Below are 20651 nucleotides of genomic sequence, written 5' to 3' on the forward strand. Positions count from 1 at the left end.
TGAACAATGTTTGTAGATGACATAGACAGAGTGATTCCAGTATACCCCCAACTTTGTTGTGGGGGGTATAATAAGGGCAAAAAATCACTTGATGTTAAGCAGACAGTAATCATTTGAAATTATCAGAAGTATGACTTTAACACTGTAAACTGCCAACTAGTACTGATTTCTTAATTCTAAAGTAAATTGCCAATTTGACTCAGTAGAACAACATTGTGATTCTGGGTAATTTGATTTCCTTCATGAACTTTTGAAAGTGTATCAAATGAAATTGAAGATCACTACAAAAAAAGCCTTTTTTTTTTCAATTAAGGAAAGCCATACATTTGGACCTTGACCTCCATCAACCTTGAACTTTTTGAGTGCATCGGCAGATAGGTTTCGCTTGAGTGACTGTGCCTTGGTGTAGCTGTCAAGCACGCCCAGTAACACTGTACGATTGTGTTTGGTCCACGCTCCCTTTAGATCTTGGACTTGTACATTGTGGGTTGCCTGTAAATATTTCAATTTGAGAGAAAAACTTGTTACTGAATATTCAATTGATGGTGAATTTATAACAGCAATAAAGGGATAATTTTTCATCTTTGGTGGATTTCAATGTTCTCTTTATAAAACTCAGTTTATAAGATAAAGATTTAACTTTTAATTCATCGGATATTATCAGATATCTTTTGCCTGCATTTGCCTGCTGAGCTGCCCCAATATCTCAAACTAAATTTGGATTGTCATCGAGCAATGTAATAAAGGATCATTATAAATACAAAATTTTAATGTACTATTCTATAGTTTAAACCTAACTTCAGACTCTGTGGTGGCAGAAGTACCTAAAGAAAGGCAGACATAGCAGCTACAAACCTTATCAAACCGTTTGTCAGCTTCCTCATCATCCTCCTCATCCTCCTCGTATGATGTACTGGTGTTGTCTCCTCTCTGATAAGACACTCTACAGACAGTAACATTAATCAGTGATCCTTTGCAGAATAAAATGTACCTTTAACCAGGTCAAGAAATGTCTACGAGATACAGGAGTGATGTCATGAATCTACCTATACAGTGGACCCTCGATAATCCGAACACCTTCGTTCCCAGCCCAAACCGTCCGGATTACGAGTTTTCCGGACTGCCGAATTTCGTCTACCAGGTCAAAAAAAAATTGTTGTGTAAGAGTTATCTCCCTTGACTATATACAATGTCAATTGTATTGACTTTCTACCCAATATCTTGATAGGCTCTTCTCATTGATTCACCTTCAGCCTCCTTTACTCTGTGAAGCAACCATCATATTTATCTGCCAATAAGCCCATGCCTAGTAACAGGTCCAACCATGACTGTTGCAGATCAGAGAAAATGGTAACAATGACTATTTCATTGTCAACTTTAATATAAATCCTGCCTGTTTCCTTTTTGTGAAAGATTGTGTTGGCCCCATAGACTTATCAACATAATAAATATGACACTGTATGTCATAATCCCTCTTACTATGTCTCTAGATAATTCATCACAAATTCAGGGCTTATTATATACTTTGATAGATATACAGTTGTAATCTCAATAATGATCTGTAAATAGAAGCATGCCTGTTATCATTACCAAGAAACCATTATTCTAAGTGTCAGGAGTGTCTATTTGATTGTAATCAGAGAAAGGTGATAAAATGATGATTCTTTCAAGTCACAACTCTAAAGTTCTATATGTCTTACCTGCCGACACTCAGGAAGAAGTTCTTATCAACAGGGTTACGGAGAGACACATTCAACTGAAGAAAACAAGATACATGTATATGAAAATCAATACTTATAATTAAAACAGTCTCATAAATCTAGGAAATGGGTAAAATATTAATTCTACTGGTCCTAGGGTAACCTTTAGCAAATATTATTACAAACTTTTAATCAGTTCTATTCGAGATATTACTACTGTTTGATTTGAAGACTGTCTGGACCAGTCAACCATTGAAGGTTGTCACGATAATCGTAAACTCCAGTCAACCATTGACCATAAACTCCAGAAAACCCAGAAAGGCTATCACGATTACGGTATAATCCATTTAACTATTGAAGGCTGTGGTGATTACTGTAAACTCCAGTCAACCATTGATCGAAGTCTGTCATGATTATCGTAAAGTCCAGTTAACCATTTAATTACTGTTAAGTGTTATTATGTCAATGATAACTGTGATGACAAGGAAACTGTGATCAAGTATGTCTAAAATTACCAAAAAAAGCTAAACTTCAAGCAGCAGAGTCCTCAACCCATTCAAAGGTTCTGACATAGGCTTTACAGACAGGCTTTTAATTATAATATCAAACCAAACTTGAGGTTTGGTTTGTTTTTGTTTAACATCCTATTAACAGCCCGGGTCATTTAAGGACGTGCTTGGTTTTGGAAGTGGAGGAAAGCCCGAGTGCCTGGAGAAAAACCACCGGCCTACAGTCAGTACCTGGCAACTGCCCCACGTAGGTTTCGAACTCGCAACCCAGAGGTGGAGGGCTAGTGATAAAGTGTCGGGACACCTTAACCACTCGGCCACCACGGCCCCCCAAACTTAAGGTCAAGAAAGCATATCAACATAAAAATATATAACTTGATATCTAAAACTAACATTTTCTAACCCTTAATCCTGAAATACAAAGTGATCTAGCAGAGGACCAGGTTGAGGTCAATATTACCCAAGGGGTAAAATTGATGTAAAACAGATTATAGAATTTCCTTTTGCCATGAAACCGACTCATGCAAACAGATATTAACAGGTTTTGTAAAGATTTTGTATGAAACAGTGATAAATCTCATAAAACTTTCTTCAATCCATAAAAGCATAAAGTGAAGCAATGCTCTAGACTAGCCAACAGTTATAGCTCTGTAAGGTAAACACAATAGATATTAACCATTTTCAATCTTAGACTAATTTCTTTGCATTGTTGTCTAGTTAACGTCACTTAAGTTGCTGAAAGACGATTTGAACCTAGCATTTAGCCCAAAGACAAGACATTTCTCTAATGACAATTTGATGTGTCATTACAGGTACAATTGTATTTACCCATAAAGTATTACCAGGTACTGTCACATGATGCCAATATTATCTACATACAAGAAACACAATATTTGTGATTTTTTGATAAAATGAGCTCTGTTCCACTATGACCTGCAGTTTTGATGGAGTATTTTAAGTCGTAGCTGTATCACTATACTGTAACTACAGAGTTCTCTCTAAACATTGGGCAATATATTAAAGGCCCAAGAGAACAGCCAATGATGTAGTAAATGAGAAATTTTATTCTCTCATCCTTGTCGGAACAAGAATGAACAAGAGGTTCATGGGTCTTAACGACCACCTGTGTTCTGATATATTTTAGCATATTTGACCCCTGTGACATTGAATGAAGGTCAAAGTCCATCATGTGAACAATCTTTATGGCCCTTCGCCCAAGCTTGCTATAGGCCCAATAGCAGGTCTCTGGGCCTCTTGCATAATGAGAAGAAGTTGTTTTGAGATTTCAGCATATATGACCCCTGTAATTTTGAATGAAGCTGAATGGCATTAAAGGGCATGACAAAAGACCAAGAGAACTCAGCATTTGAAATTTGAGAAAGATCCATCCAGTACTAATGTACTAATCAAGAATTAGTGATAACAAGAACTGTTTAAGGACCGAGGTAGACAGACAAAGGACCATGGAAGCAGGGCAACAGGAATTTTTTTGTGAGTGTTGTCTGGAATGTTAATATACAAATTGGAGTAGGCATTAAGAATTGTAATACATATAATCACTTAAAGAGATATTTAGCCAACTAACAAATTTGAAATTGGTCAAGTATTGAAACAAGAGGCCAAGAGGGCCTGTATCGCTCACCTGGAGTGGATATGTCAGTGCATATGGGAAAATAGTAAACATTCCTGCGGGACCAGGACCCATTGTTGACTGTATAAAAAATTGGTTCCATTCACCCGAGGATGCTTCAGACTAAATATGGACTGAACCCTTTCATTCATACAGAAGAAGGATTTTAACCAATTTGGTGCATATTTTCTGTTTGGCCAAACCCCTCAGCCCACTGTTTTTACAAAATTGGTTCACCTTCACCCAAGAAGGCTACGGACCAAATATTGACCAAATCCTTTCATTTCTACAGAAGAAGTATTTCAAAGTAATTGCTATATTTCTCCTATTGAGCTCTGCCTTGGGGGCCAGACTTATTATTTATACATTTGTCCCCATTTACCCAAGGACTCTTCAGACCAAGTGTGGACCGAATCATTCCAATCATACAGAAGAAGGATTTTAACTAATTTCCTACATATTTTCCTTGTTTGGACCTGCCTGTCAGGTCCCCAGAGGGCCAGGCACACCATTCATACAAAATTGTTTTTCCTCACCAAATTGGGTTGAAATCTGCTCAGTGGCTCATGACTAGTAGTGAAAATTGACAGACGGCGGACACCTCACCATAACATAGGCTCACAGGTCCTTTGGACCAGGTGAGATAAATATACCACTCTTAATGAAAGTTTACATTAGCTTAGAAAAAACATCTATCATTTATTTGATTCAATTCAACAGACCCAAGGGTCCAATTACAGAATTGATAACATAAGTATAAAAAGCAAATTATGATGTTTTGATTTTGTGCAATCCAAACAAGAAAGACCAAGATGACTAATGCCCGATTCCCACATAGCTTTGGCTGCAACATACACATACACGACCATAAAGAAAAAATGTTGGTTGTATACTTAGTGTGCCCTGCAATTAATGATTAAAAACACATGAAACCAATGATTTCTGTCAATATATCTACATCAATATAGTTCATATATAGGAGCATCAATGATCAAACTACAATTTCATGAAAGATTTTGACACCACATAAAACAAACTTGGCTTTATTGTCGCATTTGATTTACAGAATCGTGTACAAAAGAATTCAGATCCAAAATTCATTGGAAGAGGCAAACTTAATGACAATGTGTTTAAATACAGAATGGGGCATTATAAGGAGGATTCTATTTATAGAGGGAGGTCTTGTAAAGAATCTAATTGACAAAATCGCTCAGATGTGAAAGACTTTATTAAATAATTTTGCAAGTTGTCATGAATTAATTGAAATTTTATATGCATGTAGTTATATATCCTACTTTGACTAGATACTACTTGCATGATTGTTTGTATTACGTCAATAGTCCTGGAGGATAGTTGTGCAAAATATAAAACAATATCACTCCTACAGAAATCACCATGGTTATGATCAATTTTTCATATCAAATTATGTATACAAAATACATTGATTCTTTCTGCAAGGGATCAATGATCTTTGTAGAATCAGAACATGTTTATATGGTTTTGGAAGCACCACCTGTACTGATAACATCGGACATGATACAAAATACACTTAGTCTTTGTAGGCCTATTGATTAACAACCTCAATATTCTAGCTAATAGTACAATAGAGATGTTGAAAGCATTGTCTTTGTTGAATCACTACGTTCACACTTAAGAGAAATGAAGCTACAGTAACTATACCGCAGACAACTCACAACTTTGCGCTGGAACACATAGATTTTTTCCTGAAATTTTTTTAAAAAAGATAGCAAAATCTTGGGGACAATATCAACACAACTCATGAAAGAAGAAATCTTGAATGTGAACAGGTACAAATGATACTAGAATACAATTACAACTGAAATCATCTGTGTTCATTTTTAGGGTATCAAGCAAATTTTTTTAATATCTATAATTGATTTCCGACATTAATATGATACAGTGGAAATCTTACTTGGATGGATTGTTCAGCATTTGTCATACAAACAATTTAATGAAACAGAAAACCATACAATCTATGATGAATAAAGTTTGTGCTCAGGTTTCACTGAATGATGACAACAAGATATCTTTTTCGTATAGGAACATCTATATATATACAGTTCAAATACAAGGCATGAACACAGATACATGTGCATTTTAAAATTAATAGCAAGAAAACATGCTGTTTATAGTTCCATCAGAATTGTATCTTATACAGGTGTTCAGACAGGTTCTACATTTAGATTTATACAAACAGAGTGTTCTATTTCATTGACCTTAAGACACAGAACTACAGATATCACTGAAGCCTTGACAATGTCTTCCTTACTGACACTGGACGACACTCAGCTAGTATCTTCAACACCCACCAGAACAATGGCCAGTTCAAACAGGTATCTAAACTTACCTGGTCCTCTGTTTGTCTCCGGGCGCTGCATAGCCATGTCTTAGCTCCAGTCAGCTGGCAATGAAGGTAACGAACACTCCACGAGGCAAGAGGTCGATGGAACAGTCCGTCCTCCACCGGGGTTAGAGTTAGGTCATTACAGAGTGACAACACAAAAGAGTCGGCTAGGAGCTCCGAACCTAGTTGTTTATTGAACGACATCCAGTAACAGATGTTGAACCGATGAAGGTTCACAGATGTCTTGATTGTTCTGTAATGTGGAGAAAACATAATATTATGCAGTAACACATTAAAAGATATTATCTAATTTTGCTTAATATTTGTAATTTCCGATAGTGAATTTAAATTGTAAAATTTCAAGGAATAAGTATTAATTCCTTGAAATTTTACAATTTTTTTGTTTAAGTGAAATAAAATTTTTGCACTAATTTTCCCCTTTTAATATTCATTACTGTTAAAAAATATTGCATCAACTTAAAACTGAAAATTGAGCTAAATATTTACAATGTATTAGTCTTACTTGTAGTGCACTAAAATTACAATGTAATTATTAATCTCACTTGTAGTGACCTAAATTTACAATGCATGAAGTGTACTAAAATTACGGTGTAAAAGCCTTACTTGTAGTGCCGGGTCAGCTGTGGTTTACGAGGCCTTATCACATTGAAGTAGGATCCTCGACGGATGGGGCGAGTGACACTCGCAAAACACATCTTGATTTTGTCGAGAAATCTGAGGGTACTGGCGTAGAACAGACAACTGGGAACATTCAGTGTGTTCTCTCTCAAGGGTTTTGTGTCCAAAGAAATTGTCAGATTTAGATTCTTTGATCGGAATGCTCGGAATGAGTCATGCTCCTGTGAAGAAGTAATTTAAAACAGAATCTCATTAAACATTTCTTCAGGGTAGTATATTTCGATAGATTGTAGTGAAGTTAGAACCTGTCTTGAGGTGGTCAGGTTGCCTAACGGATATTACTTTCGCCTTATGATACCCAGCTGTATGCCTCCATCTGTGCTATCAAGAGTGATTACTGGTAATATAAGTTAATAATTCATTTCATTAATGTTGTTAAATACATGAAGTTTAACTTTAGAAACAGTCAAAACTTTATATGTGATGTTTTGACTGATAAGTCCTTTTGACTACCATATCACTTTCATCAGAAAAATGAGCAGCAAAGTGCATGTGTATGGATAAAATTGTGTACAAGTGTACAGGATAACAATCAACTCAACAGGAAGACTCAGCTTCACTGCAAATATTACAAAAAGACAAAATATTCATTGTAAAAAGCAAACAGTCTTGTCATATTTTATAGATTATTTTGTAATTGTAAACATCTAAGAGTGTAAATGCTGTAGTGTAACTGAATTTGTACTATTCTCATTGTGATAAGTCACCTTCTTTGAAAAATGGACAGATATATCTTATTTTGTCTGAGATTAGACTGGGTCATTACAATTTACTTTGTGTGAGAAGTCAGAGATATTGCCCAAAGTAAGGCTGACTCATTGTAACTTACTTCATGGGAGAAGTCCGGCACTTTGTCAGGGGCACATGGCATCACAGCATGGTGGTCATTGGGATCGCCGTGACATAACCATTCCAGCTTGTAACTATCCAACACAGACAATCACACAGTTAAACATTATAAACCAGTAAAATTACGTATTCATATCATACACACTGACACTACTTAACATAGATATATATGTATGCTGTTTCACCTTATATATTTATAATCGGGCATTTGAATCCATTGACTACACTTTAATACATAACACTCCATCTCTGTATCATTATTAATGAGTAGATCTGGAGAACTGTTGATATTAATATCTATTTATCTAGAATTCAGCTCATGACTAATATAAGCCCACACATATATACTGCTGTTCATTAGAATACCAACAAATGTAATTTCATTCTCCTGTTATGCCTACGAAGGAGTTAAAAGCTATACGGTGGCCCCTTGGGCTTACTGCATGACAATTGGGTATACATGTACAAATACCTAGCATATTTTTTATTTACACTTGTCCATATAACTAAAATTTATAAAATCAACCCAATAAAATAACAAAACTTTTGACTAAACTAACTGAAACTTCAATTTTATCAACTGCAAAAAAACTCATATTTCAGATGAAAATTTTTGAAAATTCATTTGGAATTACATAACAATAATAAATCATTGATATCGGACAAACTGGTCCAGATGAGTTATGAGTACACATGGTACAATGGAGTAGCAGTAAGGTTGACTTACACAAGTTTGAGGTTAGGAAGATGTAGTAATTTACAGTCATCATACTTGGATGTAGTTCTTGCAGAAATGTCAAAGTCTCCCAGTAGGACAAAATTAGCTGAAATTGTTATATTTCCAACAAAATAAATAATATCTAAGATTCTAAAACATGCTACATCTTAGACAAAGAATAATTATGATAATTAACTTGAAATCAAGGATAGGCAGTTGTATAATCCTGAGGAATTTTTACCATACTCTGCCTCTACATTTGATAATATTATGTAAAGTTTCTTCTTATAAGTGATCATGTTTATTTATTAAATAATTAAATATATTTCTATACCTTGGGAGACATTTTTGTGACAAGCAAACTTCATATAGTGCACTGTTGACACTATAGCATCTTTAAGGTAAGTTATATGACTCCTCAGCTGAGGTAGATTAGATATTATTAAGAATATAAGGGAATAACCCAAATGTGTTTTGAAATCCAAATCAAAAGTTTTCTTCCAGGGCAATCATATGCAAATTTGTGGATGGTATATGGTGATTACATTGGTTATTTCTAATTGACCTATCAAATGCGGTGTTACATCTCAAATGAATTAAGAGTGTTTGTTGTTCCATCCTATAGCTCATAGTTGTTTCTTGTGTAAAAGTGGAGAGTATAAGGTACATATATCACCTTACTAGCTCAGACAAGTAGGCATTTCCCTTTAGCCTATAGTGTTAGGATGTCCGCAGAGAGAGCAAAGGTCGCTAGTTTTAGCCCAAGCATGGACAGGTATTTTTCATTACTTCATTTTATTACAGATTTGGGGCCATTTACTATTCCAAGTGTAAGCTATAGGAGATTGAGAGGTTTCCTAGGGGCTTAAAAAAAATGTGGGTTGTAGTTGTCTTTGGCAGTGGAGGGTTTGTAAATTTTGAGATTATAGGTCACCTTTCTAAGTGAGGTTAGCAGGAATTTCCATTCAGCCTAGAGGTAGGATGTCTGCTCGGAGGGGGGAGAGGTCACTAGTTCGAGGCGCAACGTGAACTGGATATTACTCTCCCTATTACACTTGTCTTACAGCCATGAACTATCAGAGGTGGTTACAGAAATATTACGTTATGACATATTTTTAGTAATCATATTCAATAATAAGTATTCATAATTACCATTGGTCCAGTCAAGGCAGACTTTAGACCAGGACCAGTCCATGAACTCGGTGGTATTGTAGGGATCAAAGGAGGCATGGTACAGCCAGCTCATTTGTTCTACTGACATGAAAAATCGCCCATGCATCAGGAGACGGATTTTGTCCCAGATTGGCAGAGGTCGGCTGGGGTCAATCGAGGGTTTGTTGATGAGATCAAGGCTTATGTTGTACTGAGCTACAGCAGGTTCCCAGCATGCCCCATAGGCCATCACCCAGCTCTTCACATCTGGACAGCACAGAAATATATACCTAACTGGTACTCTGGACAATTTAGCTGGAGTAGGGGCAGTACATTGAGATATACCCTGGACAATCTGACAAACTAATGGACAAACCATACTGTCCTCTCTGGTAATATCAGTAAGAGACTCTAAGGCATTTTAACACAGCATTATTGTGTATATACATTATACATACAGCCAAATACATTCAATGTGAAATGCCAGAACTTTTAGAAATATTCAGAAAGTATTGTGATACCTACCACAGCTGAAGTCATGGTAGAACTTGAGGGTGGGTAAATTCCTCTCCACTTCCATGTTACCCCAGGGGTCCTCTACTTCTACTACACACTTCCTCTTGGCTGAAATAACATATGTAGCAGACATATTTTGATATGTTTGATAGTTTAATTTTATAGGATTTCCCCATCCGTCCAACGTAATATGTAAAGCGTCCGTAACTTTGTTGGTCCGATATAGTATCGTCCGCATTATTGTAGTTATGTATACGTTTTGTGTGCATTCGTTTCGTGTGTTTTACCCCGTAATTGTAGTGTCCTGTTTTACCCCTTAATTGTAGTGTCCGAGTGGTCAGTCTGTGTGATGTTACATCATGTAGAGTCTTGTTATTTCATTGGCAGGATATATTCTTTATAAGGGGCCGACATACAATTTCCTCTGACTGGACAGGACTTTCACCAACTTGTCTGTGACCCGACCTATTCGCTTTGCAAGTCTTTCACTATATTACTATTCTAATATTCTCTTATTATCTTATACATATGTGGAATAAGTATCATGCAGATTTGGTATGTTAGTATAGAATTAATTATTACATGAATTATGTAAGACAAAATATAAATAAGGTCTCGTTATAATAACTTTTAAGAACTATCTATATAGATACAGTTACTTTATATTCGAAGTAATTATCATAAGTATTGTTACAGGTTTATTAGTTTATTTCATAAACTAATATTTTGTGAAATGTATATTTTTGGTATAAGTCATATATAGTTTTATGTGTGTAATTTGTGTGATAGTATAGAAGGGCTTTGTTTGTGTTTTTAGTGTTACGTAATACCTGTAGAGATACTTGTAATGCACAGGTGCTCTCTGTACATGGAAGTTTGGAGCTTTCTGTACCTGGACGTTTGGAGTTTTGAGCCATACTCAGGTATTATTATTACTCTAGACTTGTAGAATCTATTTATTTGAAATGTAAGGATGAATATATTCTTTACTTGTATTTTAGTAGCATAACATATTGTTTCAGTCATTTTGTCATTGTAAGAGTTATTTCCCTTTGTGTATGCGAGTTGTGAATGTATGGTTAGCTTGATAGTGTATTTATTAATTGTTTCATTATTTGTTACAGAGCTTTATTTTTAAGATGACATCTTGCAGGAATAAACCCTCGAACACAACCCATGGACTTGTTGTATTTTGGTAATAAAATCACCACAATTACACATATATCTCTAGGTATAACAAAATAATCGTCTGTTTTGTTGTCAGGATAGATATAACCAAAGGTGTGTCAGGGAAAATATTACTGTAAAGTAACATACTTTATTTGGTGCACTCAAATTTAAGGACATTTCTGAATCTTAACAGATTAGCGCATTGATGAATTGGCACACCAAAATCAATTCATATAGAAAAAGTTTTAAGAATGTGCAATTAGCAAAATCATAATTTAACGTAATGCTTCTAGCGCCAAAAAACGCTAAAATAAGATTACCGCTAAAATAAGATTACCGTTTAATATGTAAGTTTATCGTAATTTCATTACTATATCAATAATATAGAAATGTATTTAGCAAAAAAGGTGTGAAAACTCTTTCCAGGTAAAGGGAAGGTCCTATAATATTGGAAACTTCTAGTTTTTGTTTGTACATTAGAGAACCTAGTACATTGAGAGAATACAAACATCTGGGGGCTGTTTGTTTATGTGGACAAACTGGTTTGTCTGTTTTTAAATGTAATAATTCAAACATATATCTTGATGGACCTGCAGATGTTAATGCAGGCCTTGAAAGCAACCAATTGTCAAGGCTCGTCTGAAAACAACAAAGAAATCAACAGGCCCATCCTTATTTCACAAAGGAACAACTCTGGTCCAACACGACCCGCGATAAACAAAAATGGCCCAGTTACCTCTCTTACTGCCATCCTGTTCCGCCCCAATCAATCGACCCCACAGCCCCATGTCCTTGACCTCAAGCATCGGGTGAGGATAATCACGCATCACCACCTTCCACAGACTCAGGTTGAAGTTTACATAACGACACCAAAGTGTCAAAAACTCTAGGCCCTCTTCAGGATAGGGACTGTGAAAAGTGTGATGAGGTTAAAATTTGAGTTTAAAATAGAATTTAAAGCTTAAGAGTACTTGCACATCTCAACACATTGCCATGCTGCATTTTATCTGGTATTCAAAAAATTAACGTTATAGCATACATGGTATATATATATGTATGTGTAAAAGCATTGTACATCATGCAAGTTTATAACAGCCCTTGATGGCATTTTAGCAATATGCTAATACATGTACATGACTTTGTATGGTTATATTTCAAAAACTTATTTCATCTTTAAAAATACATTGGAATGAAATAATTGATGAAGTAAATGATATATAAAGAAAACAATGACAGAAATGACATATTCAGTAACTTATCTTTGTTCTCACAACCTTCATTATACATATATGATGTGTTGTTATTATTATAGTGAACACTTACTATTATATAGTGACATAAATACATACCATGCGATTATATCATATAGAGATTTGTATCATCCAAGTCAAAATTTATGTGTTATACAGAGAAACCAATTTCTCATGAATTTGAACCATCTGATCAAAAGAGTCTTACACACATATTAATATAATGCTGAATTAAGGAAACTTTTTTAATATGATACAAAGCACATGTCAAAGGCACATCACATAAACATGGATGAAAGTGTCAGAATCTCAAAATACTGAAATACATGTACCTGTTTTCACACATTTATAAATTCTATATTACAATGACATGAGATACTTTCTACATGCCTATAACATTATACTCTACCTCTGATTGTCAATGTCTCTCATTTGTTTGACGATATTCTCCTTCCCATGGAATGACTTGTCGGCGTAGGAGAGGATCTCAACGTCTTCCATCAACCAGGTGAACAGCTTGGTTCTCATAGGTGTTGTTTTATACAGCAGGCGAGATCGCTGGAGGTAGATGTCACTACTTTTCTTATCCAAAGAATCAAACAATTCCTGTACACGGTCCGCTGTAATGTAATGTCATTAATAGATAACATAATAGCAATAGTTCTTCATCACATAGAGTTTTTAATCCTTGATTAGTATCACATATTCTAAGAGAAAAGAAAGAAAACAAAAATTAACAGTTTAAATATCATGAAGAAATTTCAATATTTCTATACCCAAAATCGAATAAATGCCGACATGTAACTCTTTCAAAAGGAGAAATAGAACTAAAAACAATCAAATCCTTGACCAACTCTTACAATAATCCATTTGTAAGAATTTTGCAGTATTTCCCAATGAGAAATCAATACCTGGAATGAAGCCATGGTTACGTCTCAGGTTATGGACCTTCTGTTCCATAACAGCCTTTCTCTTGAAGTATTCGTAACACTCATCTTTCATCAGCTCAAAGTTGTCACCAAGCTTCACCTCAAACGGGTCATCACTAAGCTGTACCTGGAACTTCTGAGGACAGAGTAAGATCAGGCTGTTCAGTAAACAGTTCTTAATGAGACAGTTTAACCCCGAACAATCACAATTAACCCCCCAGTAATTGTTTTAGGTCAGTTAAAGAAAGCTATATAAACATTTACTACTACTTTGTAATAATAAAAATCTTCAGAATTACCGATATATAGTGAAGCGCTATACTAGTTGTTGTTGACTAAATGTTCATATTTTGTAATCTGTATTATAATAATCAAATATTTTTTTGAAGATGGTCACATAGAAAATGAGTTACAAAACAACCTACGAAAGACCTGAAGTATAAAATTGAAAACATTTTACTCCTATCCTATAACTAATAACAATCTTAATGTTTATAAAAAGGACCTGTTCACTTAAAAACTGTTCTTTAGTTTCTGTCACCATGGTTACTGGTACTCACCTTGACTTTGATCTGAAGATCAGGAGGTAACAAACTGTCCTCTGTGAATGGCTTCTTCTTCACTTTGTGTACCAACTTCCACCACTTCCATAAATTCACAAACTTTTCAAAACAAAATGGAGATGCAAACATTACAGAGACTACCTTGTATCTATATTCAATTTCTGACATGTTAGTCACTTTGAGGTGTAACCGTGTTTAGTCTACTTTCTTGACATATGTGTGTAAAATCATAAAACATCAAAATATTGAAAATCAGCAGGACATTTAGTATCAAATATTGAGAAACAAAAGATTTCTTATTACATATGTACTTATATTGTATTCTAGTAGGAAACATTGACTCTGAAATAACTCACCTCCTCAAAGCATTTTGCAAAGTTGTATTTGTAGGGGAAAACAATTTCAAAGCTGTTGAACAAAATATGCCTGAAAAAACAAATTCCAAAATTTCAGATCTCTATTTATTAAACCTCATTGATACATGATTCACCAACTTGATTCTATTTGTGTTACTTTCCTGCTTTCTATCATATTTGTGTTACTTTCCTGCTTTCTATAATATTTGTGTTACTTTCCTGCTTTCCCAATATAAATAAAACAAAATTTGTTTTGAAGACAACATGTCACTTGGTTAACTATGAAGTAATAAGCAATGACATGGTAAAAATTAGGCTAACTTCATTTGCACTATGAATGCAATTGATGGCTGACAATTAACAATGGCAGTCTGCCTCATACAACAATAAACATACTTTAATCAATCACTGAAATTGAGTCAGATTGTTGGTTTGATCTCATCATTAACACTTTGTCAACCTCCAAATGACCATAGCTTTATACATGGATTTAATTTTGATAGAATACAATTTGGGTTCATTTCCTGATAATACAACCTGAGGAAGGATCCCAGGAAATTAAAGCTTTAAACACAACATTATTCATACAAATGTCCTAATTCTACTAACATTTGATAAATCTTGAGCCCTTTGTTTGATATCACCACAGATTTACCGTTACTTACCATGCCCTATTAGTGGGACATTTGAGGTTTCCCACACTCTGCCTGCCCTCTCGAAGGTGGTACTTGGACAGTGTTCCCATCATTGTTCCCTACAGCGAAAACAAGAGCCTGATTGGTATTCAATGTTTCTCATAAACATGTTTCATATCGGTGACCTTGAAAGTGGATTAGTCAAATGAACTTACATTTGATAGCTAGAATGTAAACTCCAAGCATTTGGTGACAACAAGCAATTACCAAAACATTGTTGTTAAGTTATTTTGGTAAATCAGTAAATTTTCTCAAGCATTTAAACAATACTGTCAAGCCTTATACAAATAACTACCACTTATTATGTTCTTCCAATACTCAAAGTTTTAAGGGAACATAGCAGCTTTTCTCCAAAATTTAACTACAATGTTAATTTTAACTAACTCGCCAACCTCAGCCATTTTTAAGAGAGCACACTAAAAGGTGGTTTTGTTTGTGTCACAGTAAAGTTGTAGTGATCATTGAATCCTCATACCTCTAGCACAAAGATTTGATGCTCGTCACAGTTGACTGTGAATCTCTCGATTTCCATCAATGTCTCCTCCTCAGACTGAGTCATGATGAAGCCCAGCAGTACAAAGGTCACACTGTCAACCACAGGGGTAACAATCAGGTTTTCATAGAAGATAAAAACAGGATCTGCTTTAGGATGATAAGGTCTCAATGACATCAATAAAGTAAAATATTGCAGGGCCATCCATAATTCCCTTGCAACTGAAATTCAAATTGCACAATGACAGAAATTTCTTCTAAGTTTCTTCAATGACTATAGATAATTACCTGTGCTCCTTAGACAGAGGGGAAATGGTGTAGCTGATTACTTACTTATTTAGACAATTGTTAGTTACTTACCTGTGTTCCTTAGACAGACAGAGGGGGAATGAGGTGGCTGATTATTTACTTATTTAGACAATAGGTATTTACTTACCTGCAGTCCTTAGACAGAGGGTATATATTCAGACATTAAGTAGTTACCTATCAGTGCTTCTTAGAAATAAGGTAAATGACGTGACTGCTCAATATTTACTTACTTAGACAATAGGTAGTTACTTACCTGTGCTCCTTAGATAGACAGAGGGTAAATGATGTGGTTGCCTTCACTATGAGATTGACCTTGAGTCTTTGTTCAGGGGAGTAATTGTCCTTCTGTCTATCCACCACATCAGGATGGTAGGCTGGAATTACATAGTAGAACAAGGTATAAACAATGCCTGATTAAAGACTGGTAACAATGGTTACGTCACTTACGTGTACTGTTTGTGTTAAGATAAACCTTCTATATATACTGGTAACAATGTATTTCAAATAATCAATGTGGATGATAAGACTTTTTTTTTTTTTTTTTTTTTTTTACACACAAACATTTAATAATATGACTTAATTGAATACAAGGACAGGATTTGGTTGGGTAAGTCATGAGTTTGACATTGCAGACTGTGTACCATGTAATTAGGGTATAACAAGAACTAGCATTGTCAACAATATAAATCTGTACAGAGCGATAAGGTGCAATATTACTGGGAGTGTAGAAAGGTGAATTGAATAGGTTACTAGGTGAACCCTTCCTTCTCAGTCTGAACACTACCAATGGGAGGATATATATATAACTGAGCCCAGAGCATTACATGTCTATCTGACAGCTTGTGATGTCACTTGTAAGGGGATGATTATCCACCTAAGTTTACCTTGGTAACGAGCTTTGATCTCCTTGACATCTTCCAGTCCCTGTATCAGACACATGTGGTGACAGGTCTTCCACTCACAGGACAGAATCTTCAGAATGCGCACATGCATTTCCTGTCAAAACAAGATATAAGCAAAGGTTATACATCCCGTAAGAACTAAAATGTCAATATTAACAAGAATTTAGTTTCAATTGCCTAATATTTCATCTGTGACAAATATTGTGTTCAAATTCTACTAATATTTTCTGGGCCTAATCAAATTCTAATACAGGACAAAAAGTTAAGATATAAATGTTAGTTAAAATTAAAATTGGACATTTCAAACATCATAACCTAGATCATACACTGAAATCATCCTCGGACCTTTATCTTATTTGACCTTGATCTCATATATCACTTACTCAGTGACCCTTTCATGTATTGGTCCTGACCTCAATTGTTTGATCATTCTCTGAACTTTATTTTGGATCACCTTGACCAATGACCCTATCATGTGGACCTGACCCCATTTGTTGACTTATTCTCTGTCCCCTAATTAGATGTGACTTTAACCCAACCTCTTACTTACATTCTGATCCCGACTGTGTGTAACCCTTACTTCCTGGACATGGATAGCTGGATTGTGTAGTTGGTTGGCAGATACTAGCACCATGGACTGGAACACAAACCATTTCAACTGTTACCTTAGAGGTACACAATTCCACCATCACAGCTACACAAAACATTAAACTTTTACCAGTAATACCTACGAGAAACCTCCATCATCGCAGCTCTGGTAGTTTTGACCTTTCCTGTGTAGATAGTCAGGTTTCTACTTTCTAAGGGAGTAATGCTGGTTTCTCCTTCGTTATTTCTAAGCGAGTAATGCTGGTTTCTCCTTCGTTATCTCTAAGGGAGAAATGCTGGTTTCTCCTTCGTTATTTCTAAGGGAGTAATGCTGGTTTCTCCTTCGTTATCTCTAAGGGAGAAATACTGGTTTCTCCGTTATTTTTAGGGAGCAATGCTATTTCATGAATCAACAAGAACTTACCAAATTGCAATTCAGTAATTCATAAATTATTTAAATACATTTGAATAAGAACCAGTTCAAAATAAATACATCTTCGCTAGCCAAGGTTTCTGATTACGTTACACTCCACAATCCCTTGGCAGATATAGTCGTTTTAAAACCGTCGCGCCCTCGAATACCAGGGCACCCAATTTAATCGCGTTTCACATTCAGGCTTGGTTTTGCATTAAGCAAAAGTTTTGTGTTAATAAACATCACCGATGAAGTACATCGGTAAGCACATTTTGATTGGTCAAAAATTTCCTGTGTAAATGGTGGTAATTTCGAATCTCTGCTAGAGGGCCAGAACTGAAGACTATATCTGCTAAGGCTTTGTGGAGTGTTGGCTAGCAAAGATGAGATAAATATTTCTGACTAAAGCCTAAATATATGAACATATGATACAAATGTAAATTTATTATTTCAGATAAAACTGTAGTGATGCCATGCCCACTGACCTTGTCTACTTGAGAGATATACATAACTTTACAGCCTTCTACAGTTACACAGTTGGTTTGTCTGTTGAGATCAATGTCCACTGCATCGATTCTTGACATAAGACACACTGCAATAAAATCATTGACTATAAAACACTGCACGAACAAAAATACTAAAAACCATCTAATCAAACACACTATATAATATTAAATATCAAACGACCAATTACACAGTGTAACATAATATCAAACAACCAATCACACACACTGTTACATAAATATCAAACAACCAATTACACAGTGTAACATAATATCAAACAACCAATCACACACACAGTTACATAAATATGAAAACAACCAATTACACAGTGTAACATAATAATCCTAACAAAATATACAATTAAATGAGTATTGATGACACACATGCCATCTAAATGTCCAAATAAGGAGATATAATTATGACTTACCTTTGTGGTTATTACATAAAAACAAGTTCACGTTGGACACACACATTTTCATGGATATATTGCTCCCAGCTGGCTGAAGATTGGATGGTGGTATATTTAAAGTTCTGTCCATTTCAGTAGGTATGGTAACAGAAGTAGCACCAGACTGTTGTTTCCATAACAACGCCCCCAGAAAGTATAGGGCAGTGTTAACAGTCAGAGTAGACCATTCTATATGAGTATTGCACAAATCAACATCCAACTCCAGGTCTCCACACCGTTTCTCACCCTAAAGATTGTTTCATTAAAAATAAACAAAAGAAACAATCAGTAAATGTGCATAAAATTTTGAAAGCCATCATTTATTATTACAACAGGCCCAATGGGCCTGCACCACTCACCTGGTCTTCATATTTTAAATGATTCTCTGCCTTTCATTTAATCAAAAGAATTTCATTCCAGGCCTTCCAGGTAATCAGGAGGGGTTCTTCTTATTCATATGCTTGAACGATTAAACCTCTGTGGCGTTGAATATGGTTCGAAGTCATTTCTTTTAACAAACTTTGTTGTGTTCCATCATAGGAACCTACCAATAAAATATCATGACTCTAGGAGTCTTGGTTGGTCAGAAAAGTCATTCAAAGGTTTAATCTATTTGACTCCTGTGACATTCATTTTCAGTCAAGGTAATTTCTTTTCGCAAACTTTGTCAGACCTCACCCAAGTTAGCTATCAGCCAAATATCATAACTCTGGGAGTCTTGGTTAATGAGAAGAATTCATTTAAATGGAAAAGTTGATGGTGAACGGATGATGGACACCACAGCACAGGTGAGTTTAAAATGTCAATATGGAAACACAGCATACATCACTACCTGCCCCGTTATAAGCAAAACACTCATTTGATAGATTCCGTTATGAACACACATGTAATAACAGTCTGACAAAATTCTGTACACGATGACAACAATACAAATTCAATGTAATCTTTCTATTATTGTTGTTTATTGTAAATGTTGAGAATTGATATATAATAAATTGTTTAATGATTTTATTATCTTAATCAGCAGGTAGACCAAAACACATACCTTAAGATAGAAAGTACCGATGTATAAAGCATGGTCCCAGAAGTGAATGTTGTCACACAGACGATCCATCGTTACACGAGCGACCATGTGCTGACAGCTGACAGTTTGAACCTCAACTTTACACGATACATTGTCCAGCCAGGGCAGGTCAGAGGATTCAGCTGTAACAAATACCTTTACTATGTTACAGGGTACATCTCAGAGGACTCAACTGTAACAAATACCTTCACTATGTTAGAGTAGATCACAGGGGACTCAACTGTAACAAATATCTTCAATGTGTCACAGGGTACATCTCAGAGGGTTCAGCTGTAACAAATACCTTCACTATGTTACAGGGTACATCTCAGAGGACTCAACTGTAACAAATACCTTCACTATGTTACAGGGTACATCTCAGAGGACTCAGTTGTAACAAATACCTTCACTATGTTACAGGGTACATCTCAGAGGACCCAGCTGTAACAAATACCTTCACTATGTTACAGGGTACATCTCAGAGGACTCAACTGTAACAAATACCTTCACCATGTTACAGGGTACATCTCAGAGGACTCAACTGTAACAAATACCTTCACCATGTTACAGGGTACATCTCAGAGGACTCAACTGTAACAAATACCTTCACTATGTTACAGGGTACATCTCAGAGGGTTCAGCTGTAACAAATACCTTCACTATGTTACAGGTAAGGTCTGAAGACTCAGCTGTAACACATACCGGCATACATGTCAACCTTTGAAACCTCCAATGAGGGAGATCTCCCTCATTCCACATCCAAAATGAGGGGAAAAGTGCGTGAAAAAAATCGCGACATTTTTTGTTGCATTTAGGGGATGTTCCACAT

At 35.5% G+C, this 20651-nt stretch overlaps 1 protein-coding gene across 1 annotated transcript in view; it reads right to left on the reverse strand.

Moving 5' to 3' along the window:
* LOC117333034 (protein KIAA0100-like) overlaps positions 1–20651 on the reverse strand; it is a 66644-nt gene that overhangs the window by 17843 nt on the left and 28150 nt on the right. Inside the window, 22 exon segments of the mRNA XM_033892149.1 lie at positions 325–492; positions 856–943; positions 1701–1756; positions 6208–6457; positions 6829–7064; positions 7733–7826; positions 8480–8576; positions 9623–9889; positions 10148–10246; positions 12045–12217; positions 12968–13178; positions 13470–13623; positions 14048–14149; positions 14407–14476; positions 15072–15160; positions 15577–15688; positions 16156–16276; positions 16787–16898; positions 17355–17441; positions 18293–18399; positions 18739–19006; positions 19805–19965. Of these exon segments, the coding sequence (XP_033748040.1) occupies positions 325–492; positions 856–943; positions 1701–1756; positions 6208–6457; positions 6829–7064; positions 7733–7826; positions 8480–8576; positions 9623–9889; positions 10148–10246; positions 12045–12217; positions 12968–13178; positions 13470–13623; positions 14048–14149; positions 14407–14476; positions 15072–15160; positions 15577–15688; positions 16156–16276; positions 16787–16898; positions 17355–17441; positions 18293–18399; positions 18739–19006; positions 19805–19965 (3122 nt within the window).

Source organism: Pecten maximus, chromosome 8 (genome assembly GCF_902652985.1).
Source record: "Pecten maximus chromosome 8, xPecMax1.1, whole genome shotgun sequence".
NCBI lineage: Eukaryota > Metazoa > Mollusca > Bivalvia > Pectinida > Pectinidae > Pecten > Pecten maximus.